The sequence below is a fragment of the Cavia porcellus genome, unplaced genomic scaffold, assembly GCF_034190915.1.
Source record: "Cavia porcellus strain 051 isolate PalLab524CR breed Dunkin Hartley unplaced genomic scaffold, mCavPor4.1 scaffold_28, whole genome shotgun sequence".
Classification (NCBI taxonomy): Eukaryota; Metazoa; Chordata; class Mammalia; order Rodentia; family Caviidae; genus Cavia; species Cavia porcellus.
This window is the reverse complement of record NW_026947511.1, coordinates 39,665,216-39,681,404: the sequence shown is the minus strand read 5'-3', so window position 1 is coordinate 39,681,404 and position 16,189 is coordinate 39,665,216. Positions and strand designations below refer to the sequence as shown.

The window sequence follows — 16,189 nt, the reverse complement described above, 5'->3', positions numbered from 1 at the left end:
GGCCAGTGTGATTTGTGTGTTACCTGGTCAGCTGTGCTGGGGCCTTACAGCTGGCAGCCTCTGCACAGCCTCAGCATGAACCCTGGAAAGACTTCAGGTCCTGGGTCTCAGTTTCCCTACTTGGGAGAAGCTGCAGGATGTATCCAAGACAGAGGGGTCCTCTGTACCCCAGTTGAGCTCTGCCGGTACCCCCTTCACTCCCCAGAAGCCCTGAGAGCCACCGGACAGCAGTCAGGGGACACGACCCCGAAAGCCGCCAGGCGCTCACCTTGGGCACCTGCGGGCAGCCTGCAGCGGGCCTGAGCCCTCCATACCACTTCTCTGGGGGCTCTCTGGGACACCAGAGCCACAAGGCCATGTGTGCTGCATGTGCAAACCCCACGGGGCCGTGTGCCCACACACAGCATCCACCCCTGCTCTGTCTCTCATGCATAGCATACATCCTTAACCCTGAGAGAGCCGTGCTTCCTCAGGACCTGTTTCCTCCAATAAAATTGAGGTACAGGACCAGGGGTGGCTTCGCACCCTCCTGTCTGCCCCAGCTACCACATACCAGCAGGACCCAGGAAAGGACACAGTGTATCAGTGGGGGTGGGAAGGAGGATAGAGGTGACAGTCCCTGAGAAAGACTGGCACAGACAGTGTACATTGCCCAGGTACCAGCAGAGGTGGGCAGCATCCAGGGCCAGGGCCTACTGACTACAGAGAGATGGATACCCTCTGCCAGCAGCTGAGCCTGGAAGGCCAACAGCCATGGCAGTAGAGTGAGGTGGCCGCTGACAGTGGCAGTGATAGCGCTGGCCCCAGCCTTCACGCCTGCATCACAGGCGTGGCACCTACAGCAAGAAGCTGAGGACCAGCCAGGGAGCAAGCTCGGAAACTGCACCAGCTGGGCAGAGGCTCCGGAAGCCTCCTCGATGAGGGGTGGGTGCGGGACAACTCTTGTCTGTCCAGTGGGCCCCATGTCAACAGCATGGACCAGACAGACCTCAGCCTGGGCACTCATCAGCAGGGCCCCTCGGTCTCTCCCTGCTCAGCACATCTCCCTGTGCCAGAGCAACCTGGCAGGGCCTGGGCTGCACACCAGGTCCAGCTGTGTACAGATGTGCAGCCCAGGTGGTTCCCAAACCACACACAGTGAAGACGCCCAGGACAGCCCTGGGGGATGGCGGAATTCACCCCAGCCAGCACCCCTGCTCCAGGCTTGTCACACAGAGCAGTTTCCAATTCATTGGTCCCAAAGCACACTCAGTAGGGACAGGAACCCAGCACCCCAGCTCCACAGTCTCACCCCAAAAAGGTGCTGTCCCTGTCACCTCAACTTGAGCTCTCTATCCTAAAGGCCTTTCCTAAAGCCAAATTTCCCGGCAAGTTGGCAGGGGCTGGGTCTCTGAGGGGACAAATGGGAAGATGGAGAGGAGGAAGGTGGCCGGTAGAGGTGGTCACCAGCGAGTTCTGGAGTGGGGGCTGGGCAGACTCTGCTCCCCCAGGGCTTCAACTGCCACCATGGAGCTGGCCCCCTGCATGCACTTCTCCCCCGGTAAGCACCACAGGGCCTTGGTCCCCTGTCCTATGCCTGGGCTTTCTGCAGACCAGACCTCCCCGGAAATGGGTGTCCTGAGCCCCCATCAGACTGGGAGTCCTGTGGATAGAGCTCAGGACTCATGAATTAGACCAGCTGCCCAGTGTGAGAGAACCGGCCTCCAGCAGCAGGAACAGCGTGGTCTCATCCTGCTGAGGGGCTGGCAGTGGGGAGAGGAGAGGGTCAAGTCTGGGCCCAAGCAGCCGTCAGAGCAGTGAGCCTCTGGGGACGGAGTGAGCCATCCCAAGCCCGGACCCTGGGGCCCAGAAAGGGAAAGTCCAAGAGGGTGCGAGGCCAGTGGGGACCCTGGCTTCGGGCCTCAGGAGCACCCAGAGGGGCTGCAAGGCTGAGTTGTTCCTGGGGGGAAAGGGGTGCTGTAGGAGCACTCAGCTGCCAGGTCACCTTTGGGCCATCGCCCCCACCAGCTCCTGGCCAGGCCCTCTGGGGCCCTGAGGCCACAGCACCTCAGTCTCCTCCCGCTCTGGAGACTTCCGGCTCTGTGACCTCAAGGAGCTGATTCTGAAGGCCACTGAGTGGGTGGGCCAGTGAGTGGGGTCCCAGTGTCCCCACCATGGAGGGGGTGCATTATGAGGTGGTGTGTGTTCCTGCCATGTGGACAATTTCAGAACATCGTGGTGGACATGACAAATGTATATTATTTTTTTTTCGTTAATGAAAACATAAAACAATACAGTTCTTTTAAATGTCCAGGTCCCCAGGCCCCATGTCCAGGGTGAACTCTAAGAGCAATGAATCCAAAGCTTCTGTCCATCTGCGCCTTCTAGGGTGTCCCTCTGGTCCCTGTCTGGGCCACACACCAGCTTACTTTGTCTGTCTGTCTGTCTCTGCCTGCCTGCCTGCCTGCCTGCCTGCCTGCCTGAGCTCAGTCCCCAACCTCAACCTAGGCACAGGGCCGGGCCCGCATCCCCCAAGGGAGGTTTCCTGTGACAGCTGCGCCCTTGTATGGCTGCAAGCTGTGACGGGCTCAAGTCCCCGGGTTTGGGGAATCCGACTGAGTTTGGGACACGCTAGTGAGAAGAAACAAGGGTCTGAGGGCTTGAGGGTGAGATTAGCCACAATGGCAACCCCTGGCATGATCCCCAGCACCCCAGGAGAGAGCACACCGAGGGATGGACCCCATCCTGCGGGCCCTGAGGTGGACAGATACTGAGGGTCCTTTCGCGGTGGGTTGGCCAGGCCTCACCCTCACCTGGTTTCTCAGCCTGGCCAGGTGCTGTGGGCACTTTGGGTGTGCTCATTCTCTGTCCCGGGTGTAGGGGGCGCTGTCCAAGTGTCCAAAGACGTTTGGCAGCACCAGGGGCCTCCTGTGGTGCCACCATCCAGCGGTGATGACCAACTGTCTGGACCCGGTGGAGTCCACAGGGCAGCATGGCCTTGGGGAAGGCTCGCCTGGACCCCTGCAGGGCCTTGGCTTCTCTCCCAGTTGAGCTCAGAGTAATGGTGACTGGAGGCAGGAGGATGAAAGAGAAACCCCTGGTCCCACCCTCCTTGGGGACCTCACCCCTTTCCTGGGAGAGCTCCTGTCAGTGGGGTGATGGGTTAGCCCCACAGCCTCTTCATCTTTAGAGAGAAAAATAATCACCACATGTGCCCTTTTTAACCCTCTCCCCAGAGTCAGAGGGAGCTCCTCTACTATTTATAAATATTTTCCTTTCTACTTTTGGAGACAAAGTTGCTCAGGCTAACCTCAAACTTGAGATCCTCCTGCTGAGCCTCCCAAGTAGCTGGGGTCACAGATGTGCACCTCCATTGCTGGCTCCTCTACTTCTAAGAGAACCCCAGAGCACTTGGGTTGAAAGGGGAGCAGAAGTGATTCTTAAAGCCAGCAAACCCAGAGGGACCCCAGACAGTCCTTGGTGCTGCCACAGTGAGCTCTGCTCCTTCCCACTGGCGCTGGCCACTCTGGCTGCCCACCTCTGAGGCTGGGCAGGAGCAAAGAGCAAGCGGGAAGGCTGTGAGGGGGGCTGCTGCCCAGGCTGCCTCCGAAGGCCGGAGGCCCAAGGCGGAGCCGCACCCTCTCCACCCTGTCACCATCAGTATGGGAACTTTTCCTGGGAGAAAGGAAGAACCACACTGCGCTTCTTTTCCAGAGCTGCCGGAAGAGCATTGTAAGCACTCACTGAGCACCTACTGTGTGCTCAACACAGCAGCAAACACGCCACAAACCCTGCCTTTCTGAGCTTTCACTTCCTACCTGTAGTACTGGGGATTGAAACCGGGGCCTTCGCAATGGGCTACCTTTCTAATTTTTGAGATAGGGTCCTGCCAAGTCACTTAAATTTCCCAGGCTGGGTTTGAACTTGTGACTCTCCTGCCTCTCCTCCTAGCCAGCTGGGATGACAGTCATGAGCCATGGCACCTGGCTGTATTTTACTATTTAGAAACTAATGTGATGTTCCCCAAGGTGGCTGCACCATTTTTATTCCCACTGGCCAAGTCCAAAGACTCTGATTTTTTCCATCTCATCCCCAACACTTATTAGTATTCACCTTTTCCATGACAGCCCAACTGACTATGAAGAGGTTTCTCCTTGTGGTCTTGATTTGCATGCTTCTGATAAAGAATGATGTGAGCTCTTTCCCCCAGTGATTACTGGTCCTTCGTGTAGCTTCTGAAAAATCTATCTGCTCCATTTCTAAGTAGGGCACCTGTCTTTTATTACCAAGCAGAGCCCTTTACAGGCGTGGCAGCCTCCATAACCCACAGCCGGCTCAAGGCCAAGGGCGTGGGTGAGCACCACAACGCCTACAGCTTTCGCGGCCAGAGCTTCGAGAGCCTGCACGAGGCCTGCCTGAGGGAGAGGGAGCTGTTTGAGGATCCCCTGTTCCCCGCCGAGCCTCGCTCTCTAGGCTTCAAGGACCTGGGTCCCAACTCCAAACAGGCACAGGACATCCACTGGCTGCGGCCCAAGGTGGGCACTGGGTGGGCAGTCCGACTGGAGCCCAGGTTCCCCTCTGTCCCCTCCAGACCCCCAGGGACAGTTCTGGGCCTGCTTTGCACAGGGTCCCTCTTAGCCTGCAGTCCTCACCATGCTTTACTGTCTCAGATAAGCTGTGTCCGGCTGGTCTGGGTCCCCATCATCTGCTCCCCTGAAACCAGACAGGTGAGGGAGGTGGGAGGAGGTGCCCAGCCCCCACTACCCTTCTTCCTCCCCCCACCGCAGGAGATCACACGCAATCCCCAATTCATTGTGGATGGGCCCACCTCAACGGACATCCGGCAGGGGGGCGTGGGTGAGTAGGGACCCTGGGGGGCACTGGTTCAGACAGCCCACTGTGCTTCCCTGGCCCTGTCCTGCACACCCACAGCCTGAGTTTGGAGTAAAATGGGGTGACATTAGTTAGCCATTGCTGCATGATAAATCACCCATATTTAGGGATTTAAAACCCCTAACCCAGAGCCAGGGCTTTGCACATGCTCCACTACTGAGCTACATTGCCAGACAGTCAACAAGGTCTTGCGAAGTTGGCCAGGCTGGCCTTGAACTTGCAACCCTTCTGCCTCAGCCTCCCAAGGAGCTAAGATTACAGGCGTGCACCAGTGTGATAGCAACAAGTATTTCTTACCCCAGAGTTTCTGTGGGTCAGGAAGTCAGAAGCAGCCTGGCCAGGTGGGTCCGGCTCAAGGTCTGTCTAGAGGTTGCCCACTGGGCTATGTCTTCAGAGGATGTCCCCAGGCTGGCACTGTCCCCAAGGCTTCTAAGTGTCCACACAGCCCAAGAGCTGCCCTCTGTCAAAGTGAGTGATCCCAGAGAGGACGAGGAGAGGCCACAGTCTCTTGTGACCTGGTCTCAGGAGTTACACATCTCTCTGCTCCGTCTGTGAGAAGCCAGCTCTGACTCTGGACAGCAAGTGGGCCCCATCTTTCAAGGGGGCACAGATGTAAGGACAGGTTTTTACCCCACTGCCAAGGTCAGAACCTTCCCAGCCCGGGTATCGAGTAAGGGGCACCAGTGTTCTTCCCAGCCACATGCAAGGCTGACCCCAGGAGGCAGGTGGCAGTGGAGACTCATGGTGCTGGGGGACTGAGGAGCCCCTGGGTCTCCCAGAAGATGTGGTGACAGGAGGGACAGAACTCCTGGGCCCTTCCTCACCACGCCAGGACACCCAGGATAGGATGAGGGTCACGGGGAAGAGGCTGGGTTTATACACGAGACAGAGCAGGTTGGCTGCCCAAGAAAGCAGGTCCTGGAGCCAAGTGAGGCCTGGGCCACTTCCTTTCCTGAGACCCCCTGATCCGGGCTCTAACAGAACAGGCAGGGCCAAGCTCACCCTGCACCCCTGCCCTGTCCCCTGCACTCCTGGGAGCTGAGGGGCATCACTCAAGCCCCCTGGTCTGGCAGGGGACTGCTGGCTGCTGGCTGCCATCGGCTCTCTGACCACGTGCCCCAGGCTGCTGTCCCGCGTGGTGCCCGGAGGCCAGAGCTTCGAGAAGAACTACGCTGGGATCTTCCATTTCCAGGTGAGATATGTTGGCGGGAGGGAGGGGAGAAAGCCCAGCTCAGTGGCGCATGCATGACCCCAGCCCTTTGAGAGGCTAAGGCAGGAGGATGACAAGATGTTGCTCCCTGAGCAGTTTAGTGACTTAGAGAGACACTGTCTCAAGAACAAACAAACAGGGGGCTGGGGATTTAGCTCAGCAGCATAAGCACCTGCCTTGCAAGCAGACAGTCAAGAGTTCGGTCCCCGGTACCGATTAAAAGGAAAAAGACAAAAAAAAAAAGATCTAAGTGACTTCTCACCTATCTGAGAAATAAATGGTAGTCCAAAACCATGCAAGCTAAATTTTAAGCCTCCAAAGTAAATAGTGAGGAGCTTGTGTCTTTCCTTTTCATCTCATTGTTTGTGTCTAGACACGCATGTGCCTGTGCGTGTTTGTTTGTCCATGTGTGTGACACTGGAAGCTTCCGTTCTGTCATTTTTGTGCTGTGTCCTTTAATTTAATAATGCATGGGCTCTTCTGTGTATCGCAGATGTTTTCCTGAGCGGAGCACTTAGGTCCCCAAAGCTCTGACCCTGAGCTATAGGGTGAGCAGTGCTGGGGAGTGGGACCTATGTGTTACTAGTCATAGCCACCAGGGGGCGCAGGCATGACAGCGTCCCAGCGTGCACGGATGCATGGGCATGTGCGAGTGCGTGCATGTTTGCCTTATGACAAGTGCGTGCACGTGCTTGCGTGTCTGTGCGTGCACACGTGTGTGCAGCTGTGAGCACGTGTTCGTATGTGCCCTGCTGAGCGCCTCGCCCCTGCAGATCTGGCAGTTCGGGCAGTGGCTGGACGTGGTGGTGGATGACCGTCTGCCCACCAGGGCCAACCAGCTGCTGTTTGTGCACTCGGAACAGCGCCAGGAGTTCTGGAGTGCCCTGCTGGAGAAGGCCTACGCCAAGTGAGCCTGGGCCTCAGGGAGACCAGCCAAGCAGTCCTCAGTCCCACTCACACCCCTGCCCGGAGCCCCACTATGCCTCTGCCCACAGGCTGAGCGGGTCCTATGAGGCACTGGCAGGGGGCAGCACCATAGAGGGCCTAGAGGACTTCACGGGTGGTGTGGCACTGACCTTCCAGCTCCAGAACCCCCCACCCAATCTGCTGTGGCTGATGCGCCGGGCCCTGGAGCACTGCTCTCTCATGGGCTGCTCCATTGAGGTAAGCTGTGCCTGCCCCAGGGCCTTTGCACCTGCTGCTGGCCTTTCTACCCCAAGGGCTCCTACCTCAGGTGTACATAGAACCAGCTGTCCTCTTCAGGTCCCAGCTCAGCTGTCCTCTCTGGTGAACTTTCTATGTGGCTTTCTCCCCTACACCCATTGTGTCTGTTTATCTATACATCTCTCTGTCCAGCAACCACCTGCCACCAGAGTGGTGATCTTATTTGTGTCATTCAGTGCTTTGACCTGGGGCTCTGGACTGTATCTAGCATAGGACAGGCATCAAACAAAAACTTACACAAAGGAATGGGTGAAGCCAGCATGGTGCTCTAGGACCAGCAGTCATGTTCTCGGCCATCCGTCACTTGTTCCCACACAAAGCATGTTCTCGGGACACTACAGCCCAGATGTAGGTGTCCTATAGTCAGGCAGGGCCACAGCCATGAAATATTACTCAGCAATGAAAATAACCAGGCCCTTTGACAAATGGGGCCCAGAGCAGTGACAGGTGGGGGAAGAGAAGGAAAGGGAAGGAGAGAAGAGGTGAGCGGTAATAAACAGGCAACCAAAGGACATTTCTGTCCTCTGACTGTGGGGCAAACAACACACGTGGTGCATCACAGGGAACACATACAGATCATCACTAATGAGCCTGGGGGTCTGGGAAACGTCCAGGGGTCACATCAGTGCCAACATCCCAGCTTAATGTCTCTCACAATAGCTTTGCAGGATGTCATTAAGGGGAAACTTAAAGAGCAGACAGGCTCTATCTTGTTTTTATTATTATTATTATTATTATTATTATTATTACTAGAATCAGGGTCTTGGGGCTGGGGATTTAGCTCAGCGGCATAAGCGCCCGCCTTGCAAGCAGGCAGTTGTGAGTTCGATCCCTGGTACCGATAAAAAGGAAAAAGACAAAAAGAAAAAAGAAAAAAAGAATCAGGGTCTCACTGTGTAATTCAAGGTGAGCTTGAACTCATTACGGAGCCTAGGCTGGCCTCAAACTTGCCGTCCTCCTGCCTCAGCCTCCCAAGGGGTGGGATTACAGGAGTGCACCACCATGGCCGACTGTGTTACTGCTTACAACCATGTGCCCAGGTATTTGGGAGTAACTACTCCCAAATATACAGTGTAATTTAAAAAGAAAGACCCCATGAGTTCTTCCCTCCTCCGGGCACCTGGTCCAGACCCTGCCTTCCTCCTCCTCACCCTGCAGGTCACCAATAACAGTGAGCTGGAGTCCGTGACGCCGAGCTTGCTGGTGAGGGGCCACGCTTACTCAGTGACTGGCATGGTGGAGGTGAGTCCTGGCCACAGCCCACCCCAAGAGCCATGAGAGGGACGGGGCCCCTGCAATGGCCCTGACCTCTCCTCCTCCACCAGATCCCCTACAGGGGCCGGACAGAGACGCTTCTGCGGCTGCTCAATCCCTGGGGCCGGATTGAATGGAACGGAGCCTGGAGTGACAAGTAGGGGGCCGATGTGGAGTCCAGGATGCCTGTGGGGGCCAGGCAGTGCCTGCGGGTGGCAGTGTCCAGGGGGAGGCGGTGTCCCTGGCCCCCTCCAGCCCTGCCTCCTGCAGCTCTGCAGAGTGGGCCGAGGTGGACGACAGGATCCAGAGACAGCTGCTGCACAGGAAGGAGGACGGCGAGTTCTGGTCAGTGTGGGGGGCTCCCGACCCGCGCCCCGTCCCCATCGCCTAGCCGTGCCGGGCTGGGTGTGGAGGCTGGGGCACCCTGGGCATGCCCGCCTCCCTGCCACAGGATGTCCTTCCACGACTTCCTGGGCCACTTCTCCTTCCTGGAGGTTTGCAACCTCACCCCCGATGCCCTGGCCGGGGACACCACGAGGCACTGGCACGTCACCTTCTATGAGGGCAGCTGGCGGAGGGGCAGCACTGCGGGGGGCTGCAGGAACAACCCTGGTGAGTGAAGGGCTTGGGGGGCCGGGGTACCTGAAGTCAAGTGTCCACTGGACCCCTGGACTCCCTGCACAGCCCCGCACCTTGACCCCCAACCGCCTCCCCACAGACACATTCTGGACCAACCCCCAGTTCAGGGTCTCACTCTTGGTGGGGGATGACCCCGAGGATGACCCAGAAGATGACACGGTTGTCTGCACCTGCGTGGTGGCTCTGATGCAGAAGAACTGGAGGCTTGGCCAGCCACACGGGGCCACGCTGCTGACCATCGGCTTCGTCATCTTCCCGGTGGGCACCGCACACCTCCCCTGCCCTCGCTTGGCCATAACCTCCGACCTTCTCCCCGGCTTCGGCCTGGTCCTTTCCTTCCACTGCCCTAGCTGGGCGGCATTTCCTCTGTGACATATGTCATCTCACATCCTTGTGGCACCCATGCTTTTGAAAAAGAGGAAGGAGTTTGGGAGCCAGAAGGCTCAAGTCACAGCCACACACATATCCAAGGGTCAAGAGCGGGGCCCATGCCCTAGTCCCAGACTTGGCACAATTGTCACCTCCCCCAACAAGGATCCCCGCCCTCCGCCACCTTCCCTGTGGCCCTCTGTCCAGGGACCTAAAGAAATTCCAACAGATTTCCCAGGATGCATGGTGCTTTGCAAATCCCAGAACCAGCCATCTGATCACCCACATCTAGCTACATTAAGTATTTATGGATCACCTACTGTGTTCGAGGTCCCTCTCCCATCCCGGGCACAGCAGAAAGAGCCATGCCTGGAGGTGTGAGCACAGCAGAATCAACCCAGCAGACCCAAGCCCTGAGCTCCAAGGCTGCACCTGCAGAATTCACAGATCCAAGAGGACCTTGAGGCTCGGGTCCAAGGTTATGGCCATCATAACCCAGTGCTACAAGAGTTAGGGGATTTTAAAAAGACTTCTTTTGAAGCGCATGCACCTCTGCCTGCCTAGCACAGATGAGCACTTACTGCTGGACCTTCCCTGATGCATCGTATCACCCGGCCAAGCAGAGGAAACCACGAATTCAGATCTCGCTGCTCCTCCTCCTCCTCCTCCTCCTCCTCCTTCTTCTTCTTTTCTTCTTCTTCTTTTCTTCTTCTTCTTCTTCTTCTTCTTCTTCTTCTTCTTCTTCTTCTTCTTCTTCTTCTTCTTCTTCTTCTTCTTCTCCTCCTCCTCCTCCTCCTCCTCCTCCTCCTCCTTCTCCTCTTCTTCTTCTTTTCTTCTTCTTCTTCTTCTTCTTCTTCTTCTTCTTCTTCTTCTTCTTCTTCTCTTCTTCTTCTTCTCCTTCTCCTTTTCCTTCTTCTCCTTCTCCTTCTCCTTCTTCTTCTTCTTTCTTCTTCTTTTCTTGGTTCAGTTTTTTGAGGCAGGACCTCATTCTATTGCCCATGCTAGCAATGAAATCAATGGTGATCCTCCTGCCTCAGCCTCCCGGAGTGCTGGGATTATGAGTGTGTGCTGTGACATGCTGCTTTTAACTCACCAAAGCTCACTTGGTGTTGGGCAAGATCTTGCACATCTGTAGTCCCAGCACTTTGGAAGTGGAGGCCTGGAGGGGCGATTGAACCCACAAGTTTAAGGCCAGCCTAGGCAAACTGTAAGACCCCATCATAAAAAGCAAACACACATCCTTGTTTACCCTTAGTCCTCGATTTCAATGATCTCCTGTCTGCTTCCTGCAGGAAATGAGTGTTCCTTGGAATAGATTCCCGGAAAAGCCTCTGTTAGATTTTTTTCCCCTAGCTCTTTCACTTTTATCAGTGTGAGGTCAACAAATCACCGCGCTTCTGGGGACTGAGTTTCCTGTCCTTAGCCTGGCCGATAAAGATCTGCTTGTCAAAGCTCTGAGGAAACTGTATTTTGCTGTCTGAAGCTGCCGGCTCCTCGGTGCTATCAGACCCGCGTCCCACCCAGCACCATCACCCCAGTGCCTGTGAACGCACCCCAACACTGTCGCACACACCCACTGTGCGTGCCCTGCTCCCACACCCACGAGGTCTGACCCTGCTCTCGCTTGTCCCCCAGGTTCCCAAGGAGGTACAGGAGACCAGGACCCAGGGTGTCCTCCTAGGCAATGCCCAGTTCACCCCAACTTCGTATGGATGTCAGGGATGGGATCTGGCCTCGAGCACGGGGAGCACTGGCTTGGGAGTCCAGCACCCTGGGGACCTGGTGGGGCTTGAGGAGGAAGGGACCACCCCGGAGCTGCCTGTCCCGAGGATGGGGTCCAGGCCAGCCAGCTGCTCCCCGAGGCCCTGTCCGGGGCCCGTGCCCACTGCGGGGCCCGCAGTTTCAGAGGCTTCAGCACGGCCACCTAAGGAAAGACTTCTTCGCGCGGTACCCAGACCTCGGCTTTTCTGAGATCTTCACCACCGCAAGGGAGGTGCACAACCAGCTGCGGCTGTCGCCGGGCGAGTACATCATTGTCCCCTCCACCTTCGAGCCGCACCAGAACGCTGACTTCCTGCTTCGAGTCTTCACGGAGAAACACAGCGAGTCCTGGTGAGGATGACAGGTCCCCCCCCACAGCTGCAGGACTCCGTGCTGAGGGCTGTCACATGCCCCTCCTCCTTGGGGTCCCTACTCACGCTTGGGGAGCCTAAGACATGAAAGATGAGGTCCCAGTTAGGAGTAGCACTAGAGCCAGGACTAGACCCCAGATCCCAGAGTGTCTGATGCGATGTGACCCCGGGACCACCCAAGGCATCCCCGTTCCCCAGCCCTCATAACCGGAAGCCTTCATCCCCTTCACTCAGGGAGCTGGATGAAGTCAACTACGCTGAGCATCTCCAGGAGGTGAGGGAGGCCTGGCCTGGCCGGGGATGGAGGGACCCGGGGTGTGTGTGCACAGAATCTGGACTTCACGCCCCACCCCCCAGGAGATTGTCTTGGAGCAGGACATGGACCAGAGCATCCTCAGTCTATTTGAATCGGTGGCCGGTGAGGTGAGAGAGCCCAGGTCTGAGGCTGCAGAGAGGCGGCTGATGGGATGAAGGGATGGGGTCAGGGGTTTACGGTCCCTTTTCCTAGGACGAAGAAATAAACGTGCACAGGCTTCAAGTTCTGCTCAGCAGGTTGGCCTTCAGATGTGAGTCTCTGCCCCAGCCCTGCAGCCCATGGCTGGCATTTCGTCCCTTCTTACCCCACGCCCCATCCATTCCAAGCCTTCTTCCCACCACCCCAGTGAGCAACTTCAAGACCACGGGTTTTGGCCTGAATACCTGTCGTCATATGATCAACCTCATGGACGTATCTTCCATGTATGTGGATGGGCCTGTCCCATGCCCTCTGGCCCCTGCCCTGCACCGCCCACCCCTGACTCCAAGGCACCACCTCTCTGGACAGCCTTGGCCTCCTATGGGATGGGGATGAAACCCTGGGATTGCAAAAGATGCTAGTTCTAGCTGGGCACAGTGGAGCAGGCTTGTACCCCTATTACCCTGGGAGGCTGAGGCAAGAAGATTGCAAATTTGAGTCCATCCTGGGCAATTTAGTAAGACCCTGTCTCAAAATAAGAAAATAAAAAGGGCTGGGGGTACAGCTCAGGTCAAAGACGCCTGGGTTTAATCCCCAGTACTGGGAGGAAAAAAAGAGATGCCAGTCCTCGTGGCTGTAGCCATTGAGGAACTGGAGTCTGCGCCCCATGGTGAGCCCCTCAGCTCCCTGGCTCGGAGTGGCCCCTTCATGTCCATCCCTACAGTCCTTGACTAACCTCCAGAAAGATGGCTCGGGCAAACTGGACCTTCTGGAGTTCCAGATCCTGTGGAAAAAGATCAGGAAATGGGTGGTAACTGGCACCAAGGGGTGGATCATCTTGGGGCACAGGGTGGCCCTCCAGGGGGAGGGATAAGGAAGAGTGAAACACAGCACAGTCCTAGAGCCAGCACACATCCATGCACACACACACACACACACACACACACACACACACACACACACACACACACACACACGGCATGGCGCCCCCTGCTGGAGCTGGTGCATGTTCATCAAGATGCTTAATAAACCGCATGGCCAGGTCTGAGGGTCACCGTGGCAGCAGGAAACGCCAGGCATCAGAGGCCCTTGCTGTGCTTGGCATTAACCCTTCAGCCCCTGGGTAATCAGGAGCTCAAGGATTAGGCTGGGGTCCCAACATTGGTACCGGGACCCCGGTATTTAATGATCCCAACCCCACACCCTGCACCCGGTCACCCCACACTCAGGATGTCTTTCAAGAGTGCGACCAAGACCATTCGGGCACCCTGAACTCCTACGAGATGCGCCTGGCCGTGGAGAGAGCAGGTAGCTGGGGCAGATGGGGCTGCAGGGTGGAGGCAGGCTGTGTCCAGAGGCCCGCACTGTCCCCTTCCTGTCCTCTCCATCCCAGGCATTAAGTTAAACAACAAGGTGGCAGAGATCTTGGTGACTCGGTATGCAGATGACAACCTGACCGTGGACTTTAACAGCTTCCTCTGCTGTTTCCTGAGGCTGAAGGCTATGTTCAGTGAGTGGGGCAACGGCCTGCACCCCACGCAGCCTTGGCGAGCCCTGGGACCCACAGGACCTAGCTGTCCAGGGGCTCCAGCCCCCTTGATAAAATGAGAGATGTAGTGGGGGTGAGAGTGGCCCCAGGACTGAGGGGTGGAGGAGAGCAGTGAGCCCCAGGCTAGGAGCCCCGACTCTGGCTCCAGGCAAGGCTGATGAGCTGGGCTGGGGTGCGCATGGGCTATATCTGAGATGCACCTGGGTGTATCTATCTAAGAGTGCATCTGGGCGCCCTAGTCAGGCTGGAGAAGCAGCAGGAGCATGGCGTCTAACCCTTCTGACTCGGGGATGGGCCCTGCAGCTCCAGCCGGCTCTCAGCCCCGTGTCCGGTCTCCTCTGTACTACAGCATTCTTCTTTTTCTTTTTTAACACAGTGTTCTTTCTCACCAGTGATCCAAATAACACTGGCTATATTCGCTTAAACCTGGAGCAGGTGCATGGGAAGGGCTGGAGGGGCGTCCAGGTCCCACCCCAGTGACCGCTGTTGCCCCCCACCCCTCTCCTAGCCGCCCCCCCAACTGCTCTTGTCTCCACAGTGGCTACAGATGACCATGTGAGGGCAGCCGGTTCCCCTGCCCGCGGGGTCCTGGATCAGCAGGGCAGGTGCTCTGTGCCACCCCAGTGCCCTGCCCCTGCAGGTGGCATGGGCCCCACCTGCTGAAGTTCCCCTGTGCCTGCTGTCCCAGCTCAGAGCCCCCTTTCCTTACCCCTGCCAGGCCTGGGTTGGCCCCATGGTCTGCAACTCTGTCTGACTCTTATTTTACTAAAAGTTAAGTGACAGTTGCCCAGCATCCCAAGTCCACCCACACCCACCTGCGGCCACCCCTCACCCGTGGATTGTGTTATAATAAATGGCACTTGCTGCCTGCTGCTGGGGTCTGTGTCTCTGTGCCATGCAAAGCCAGCACCAAAGTGGGGGTCCCCAGCTCCCAGTGAAAAGGATGGTACCCCACCTCTGGGAGCACTTAGGAATGTGTGCTTGAAGCCAGGCATGCTAGGGTCACACCTGTAATCCCAACACTCGGGAGGCCAAGGCGGGAGAATCATAAGGTGGAGCCAAGCCTGGGCACTCAGTGATTTGGAGATACACTGTCTCAAAATAAATTAAGTTTTATAAAGGGTTGAAAGTCTTTGTTTCAGTGCTGGAAAGAGATGGAGAAAAAAAAGGAGAAGGGAGGGAAGGAAGGATGGAAGGAAGAAAGGAGAGCTTGATCTGATGACTAGGGCACTGTCAGCACTTATGGGCAGTGCCAGGAAGCTTGGGCACCACCAGTCCCTGGGGTGAGACTGTGTGGGGCCAGTGGGCGGCAGGTTGGCGATGGATGGGGCAGAGAGACTGAGCCAGCTGCCCACAGAACCTGCCTTGCAGCTGGCAGTGAAGGGCCACAGCCCCCAAGCCCCTCTATGATCTCCAGCCTGACTCTGGGGTCCCTGAAGGTGGCATCGCAGGGCCTCAGAGATCAAAGTGCTGACACCTGCAGTGGCCGCAGGCTCTGTGGGTTGCAGGGGCCTGGTGAAGACGCGGCCCCGTGGTGGCTCAGCGCTGCCTTACAGGTGTCAGAGCCAAACCGTCACTGCTGTTGGTGGGAAACTGTGGCCTGGCAACCCGTCACCAGGGGCCCGGTCACCCGCCCGTCTGCCATCAAGAGTACAAGTAGGAAAAACCCAAGGAAAAGGGGAGATTGAACTTCTTCACACTTGGCCAAACTGGGGGCAGTTGGTACCCCCTGCTGCTGTGCACAGAGGGGCTTTTTCTCCATGAGGGGCATCACTGAGGCCAGGACCTGCCAGGCCCAGAAAGATGCCAAATTCTGGCTCTGTGAAAATGTTCTTGGCAGGAGGGCTGCAGATGGCCTTTGCCCGTCTCAGTTTGAGGCAGATGGGCTCACAGCTTAGCTTTAAAGCCTAAGGGCTAACGCCACTTCTCTTCCCAACTGTGGATCTACTCTGCCAATCCCCCACCCCTGGCTCAGGGATGGGCCCTCATGAACTGTGTTGAAAAATGAAACTTCATTTTATTTACTTATTTTTTATTCTCTGTGCTGGGGATGCAACCTTCCGCATGCAAGGCAAGGGTCCTCTACTGCGAGCTGCTCCTCCAGAACCCTAAATGCAACTAGATCCTTCCCGATTCAGCTTCCCCCTCCGGTGCTGCCCACCACGGTGCTAACTAGGCCACCTCAGCACGCTGAGAGGACAGCTGGAACTCAGGTCCTCCGGGGCCTGTGACCAGGGACTTGAGGCCAGCAAGCCCACCTCCTGTGTAACTTCAGAGACCCAAGCTGGTCAGCCTGGAAAGAGGGTCACTCCCACTGCTTGTCCAGGAGCCATTTCCTGACCTGCCACCCCCTTTCCCAGTGATAGATGGAACTCTAAGAGCCTCTTACAGGGCGGATGCCGCACCCTCATCTTCCTTCCCACAGAGCTGCTAAAGGTCCCCAGAGGCCAAGGAACACTGGGAAGCAACACTCCAGGGAGACTTTT

The 16,189-nt window shown here is 56.9% G+C and overlaps 1 protein-coding gene and 1 long non-coding RNA gene across 2 annotated transcripts; one reads left to right on the top strand and one right to left on the bottom strand.

Moving 5' to 3' along the window:
* The first annotated feature begins 1,491 nt into the window (after positions 1–1,491).
* Capn11 (calpain 11) lies at positions 1,492–14,574 on the top strand. The gene is made up of 22 exons (XM_063238802.1): positions 1,492–1,540; positions 4,273–4,514; positions 4,767–4,836; positions 5,946–6,064; positions 6,856–6,989; positions 7,078–7,246; positions 8,465–8,548; positions 8,632–8,717; positions 8,831–8,905; positions 9,012–9,172; positions 9,279–9,457; positions 11,204–11,215; positions 11,469–11,680; positions 11,935–11,974; positions 12,058–12,123; positions 12,209–12,266; positions 12,363–12,427; positions 12,897–12,965; positions 13,384–13,462; positions 13,548–13,664; positions 14,080–14,138; positions 14,242–14,574. Exons 1-22 carry the CDS (start codon positions 1,507–1,509, stop codon positions 14,260–14,262), a joined length of 2,151 nt encoding a protein of 716 aa, XP_063094872.1. The 5' UTR covers positions 1,492–1,506; the 3' UTR covers positions 14,263–14,574.
* On the bottom strand, positions 9,078–13,013 carry LOC134473678 (uncharacterized). The gene is made up of 3 exons (XR_010044053.1): positions 12,891–13,013; positions 9,370–12,204; positions 9,078–9,155 (listed from the first exon to the last, which is right to left on the bottom strand). It is a non-coding gene; the product is annotated as an uncharacterized LOC134473678 (long non-coding RNA).
* Positions 14,575–16,189: the final 1,615 nt, after the last annotated feature.

Coding starts and splice junctions, on each gene's coding strand:
- Capn11 (XM_063238802.1), top strand. CDS start 1,507: ATGGAGCTGGCCCCCTGCATGCACTTCTCCCCCG. Junction 7,247..8,464: donor TCATGGGCTGCTCCATTGAG/GTAAGCTGTGCC, acceptor CTCACCCTGCAG/GTCACCAATAACAGTGAGCT. Junction 13,463..13,547: donor CCTGGCCGTGGAGAGAGCAG/GTAGCTGGGGCA, acceptor TCTCCATCCCAG/GCATTAAGTTAAACAACAAG.